This window comes from Myotis lucifugus, unplaced genomic scaffold (genome assembly GCF_000147115.1).
Source record: "Myotis lucifugus unplaced genomic scaffold, Myoluc2.0 scaffold_414, whole genome shotgun sequence".
Classification (NCBI taxonomy): domain Eukaryota; kingdom Metazoa; phylum Chordata; class Mammalia; order Chiroptera; family Vespertilionidae; genus Myotis; species Myotis lucifugus.
Genome location: NW_005871462.1, coordinates 447,973 through 451,867, shown reverse-complemented (window position 1 = coordinate 451,867; position 3,895 = coordinate 447,973). Strand labels below are relative to the sequence as shown.

At 37.0% G+C, this 3,895-nt stretch overlaps 1 protein-coding gene across 1 annotated transcript; it reads left to right on the top strand.

The window, feature by feature from the left end:
• The first annotated feature begins 2,550 nt into the window (after positions 1-2,550).
• LOC102437648 (olfactory receptor 7D4-like) lies at positions 2,551-3,489 on the top strand. The gene has a single exon (XM_006102445.1). It carries the CDS (start codon positions 2,551-2,553, stop codon positions 3,487-3,489), a length of 939 nt encoding a protein of 312 aa, XP_006102507.1.
• The last annotated feature ends 406 nt before the right edge of the window (positions 3,490-3,895 follow it).

The following is a 3,895-nucleotide window of genomic DNA, read 5'->3' as shown; positions in this document are numbered from 1 at the left end:
AAATCCCTTCTGCTACCAAGTTCACCGACCCAAGTACAACTGGAAATTTTGTTCTCTTAGTTCCAAATGTTTCTGCTTTTTGAATTTCTCCTAATTCACAATTATCCATCCTTCCTCTCATAGTTCAAGTATTCGTATTTTAGGGAAGCCTTTTCTACCCATCTCCACAGACTCAATGGATCCTCAGTAATATTTTTTCTCTCCTTATTTAATCTGCATCCTCTAGACATTAGTAATAGTGGAACATTTTTATCATTAAAAATATAAACATTTACTTTCTTTTTAAGGTTAAAATATTGGGATAATATTGGTTAATAACAATGCATATGTTTTAGGTGTAAAACTTATAATACATCATCTGTATATTATATTGTGTGCTCACCACTCAATGTCTAGTTTCCATACATCACCAAATATTTGACTCCATTTACTTCTACTTCCTTTATTTCCCCCCCAATCTCCTCCTCCTACTCTGGTAACCACCATACTGCTATCTATGTATATGAGTTTGATTTATTTGTTTGTTGATTTCAGTTTTATACCCAACATATGAGTAAAGTCACATGGTTTTTGTCGATTTTCGTCTGATTTATTTCACTTAGCAGGATGCTCTCAAGATCCATCCATGTTGGCACAAATGGCAGTATTTCATAGTTTTAATGTCTGAGAAGTATATGCACCTCATGTTCTTTGCCCAATCATCTGTCAAGGGACACTAAGGTTGTTCCATGTCTTGGTTATTGTGAATAATGCTGCAATAACCATAAAGATACATACATATATCTTTATGCATATATAAGTGTTTTCAAATTTTTCAGTTGGATACTCTGAAAAGGAATTCCTAGGTGATAAGGTAACCTATTCTTGATAGTTTTTATAAATCTCTATACTGTTTTTGCATAGAGGCTGCACCAATTTTCATTCCCTCAACCTTCACTATTCTCCACATCGTCTCAAAAACTTATTTCTTTTCTTATTGATAACAGCCTTTCTAACAGGTATGAGGTGGTATCACATTGGGACTTTATTTGCATTTCCCCTATAACTAGTGCAGTTGAGCATTTTTCATGTATCTGTTGGCTATCTGTATGTCTTCTTGGGAAAAGTGTCTGTTCAGGTCCTCAGCCCATTTTTTAATTAAACTGTTTGTTTGTTGTTGTTCAGTTGTATGAGTTCTTATATACTTTGGATATTAGCCCTTTATCAGAGGAGGTATTTGCAAATATCTTCTCCATTAGACTAGTTGCTTTTTTATTTTCAAATCTTAAATTTGCCTTTCAATTTTTAGGATAATTTCATTTATAGACACTTTGAATAATTTTAAAAGAAGCCTACTTTTTAAGTTTATGCCACTGATTATAATGCAACACGTCTCCACTTGAGAGCATTTAAACATGCACACATGCCCTCACACGTGCTTTCTATTTTATTAAAATGGTAGTGTGCTTTTGTTCTCCCCTAGTATCAATGTAGTCTATATGTATCTTCCAAGATGGCATGAAGTCTCTGAAGGAGGAAGCCATAAGGATCTTCATTAATTAGAAGCGCTGCATGGCAGTAAAAAATAAAGGTAACAAACCAGTTAAGTTTATGATGAGGACTACCAAAGCTTAAGAGAAATACTAACAATGATCACCGTGTGAGACAGATTTATTGTGATGTTAAGAACAGACATTCCCTTTTGGCACATGTCCACTTTCTGTCACAGAAACTACACTAGAAAAATTATGTACATCATCTCATTTCATTACTCACCCATCTTATACTGCAGGGAATATTTACTATTCCCCTGGTGTAAGTGAGATATATGCAGGTAAGAGGGATTGAATAACTTTGTCAAGGTCACACATGTGTAACATGGTAGACTAAATTCTACTCCAGGAAATCTGACTCAATATCCAACTTTCTAAATCACAGCTCTATACTGTATTTAGAAAGAGTTACATATCAAAAACAATTGTAATGAAAGATTCAATTAAAATGATAACAATTACTGTATTTAGTGAGAACTTACAAAAATTAAAGACATTTTTGAACCACACAAAGTGGTAAGAGTAGTAACCAAATTTTTAGAAAGAAATGCAATAAGGCACATGGAGAGTTAACTGTGACTTCAATATAAAGCATCAGGTCACACAGAATTAAGGATGTTTGAGTAGAAAATACATGTTTTAGTTCCCAATATGAAATGAAAGAAACATGGAGATTATCAAAGAAAAGGCCTTAAATGTCTTTATATATTTGAAAGTTTCATATAAAAGAAGAAATTGGATAATGTCCATAAATTCAGATAAGTGAATTAGAACCAGTCTGTAGAGCATAAAAAGATGAAGTTTCTGTTAACTTAATGAAAGTCTGAATAATTACTACAATTTAAAATAAAATTGGGGAACCACTTAAATGAGTGAATCATTGTCATTGGAATGACTACTAGATCATGAAAGATGTCCACACAAAGGTGGAATCAAAAGTTGATGACTCCCATAGATGCCTTTTGGCTGTTTACTGAATGTTGCTTTTGCCTCCTTCTTCATAAGAAAAACCAGCTGCATGGAAGCAGAAAACCACACAGAAGTGTCACAATTCCTGCTCCTGGGTCTCTCAGATGATCCTAAACTGCAGCCCCTCCTCTGTGGAGTGTTCCTGTGCATGTACCTGTTCACTGTGCTTGGAAACCTGCTCATCATTGTGGCCATCAGCTCTGACTCCCACCTGCACACCCCCATGTATTTCTTTCTCGCCAACCTGTCCTTTGTTGACATCTGTTTCACCTCCACCACGGTCCCAAAGATGCTGGTGAATGTCCAGGCACAAAGGAAAAACATCTCCTACATTGGGTGCCTCATTCAGGTATATTTTTATATGATTTTTGGTGGAATGGACAACTTCCTTCTGACTGTGATGGCCTATGACCGGTATGTGGCCATCTGCCACCCCCTGTACTACACAGTCGTCATGAACCCACGCTTCTGTGGCATTCTAGTTCTGATATCTTGGTTCATCATTTTCTGGGTCTCTCTGCTTCATACACTTCTAATAAGGCGACTGACCTTCTGTGTAGGCACTGAAATCCCACATTTCTTCTGTGAACTGGCTCAGATCCTCAAGGTGGCCTGCTCTGACACCCTCATCAATAACATCGTCTTGTATGTGGCAACTGCCCTACTGGCTGTGCTTCCTCTCACAGGAATTCTGTTTTCTTACTCTAAGATTGTCTCCTCTTTAATGAGAATATCCTCTGCAGGAGGGAAATATAAAGCGTTTTCAACCTGTGGGTCTCACCTGGCCGTGGTCTCCTTGTTCTATGGGACAGGCCTTGGGGTCTACCTCAGTTCCGCTCTGACCCATTCTTCCCTACACAACTCAATTGCCTCAGTCATGTACACTGTAGTCACCCCCATGCTGAACCCCTTCATCTACAGCCTGAGGAACAAGGATGTGAAAGGGTCCCTGAAAAGGCTCCTCAACCTAGCAGCATCTTGTCTGTGATAGAGCTCTGGCCTCAGAAATAAGTGTACATTGTGTGCCCAATGGTAAATGTTGCAAATTTACTAGTAAACATCTGGTTCTTTTTCACGCCTCAAAGACAGACTTTATTTCTTCTATTTCCAAACATGTATGATTTCACTTTTGTTTTTGTATTCGTTTTTCTCAGCAACTCCCTCAGAAATTCGTTTGTGACTTTTCTATATGGTTTCCACAATGTTCCATGTTTGGTCAGCATTCCTGCAGCTATTCTTAAGATTTCTAACTTTAACTTTAAAGCACTTATCATATCAAGTGCTGACTTGGTTTCCCAAAAAGTTGTCCTCATCTGTTGCTGATATTCATCTTAATTGGATTGTATGCTTGTTGTTGTTGTTATTGTTTTCAGAAGAAATTATATGAAAATCAT

Bases quoted from the DNA above. Each gene is read 5' to 3' on its own strand.
- LOC102437648 (XM_006102445.1), top strand. From the start codon at position 2,551: ATGGAAGCAGAAAACCACACAGAAGTGTCACAATTCCTGCTCCTGGGT.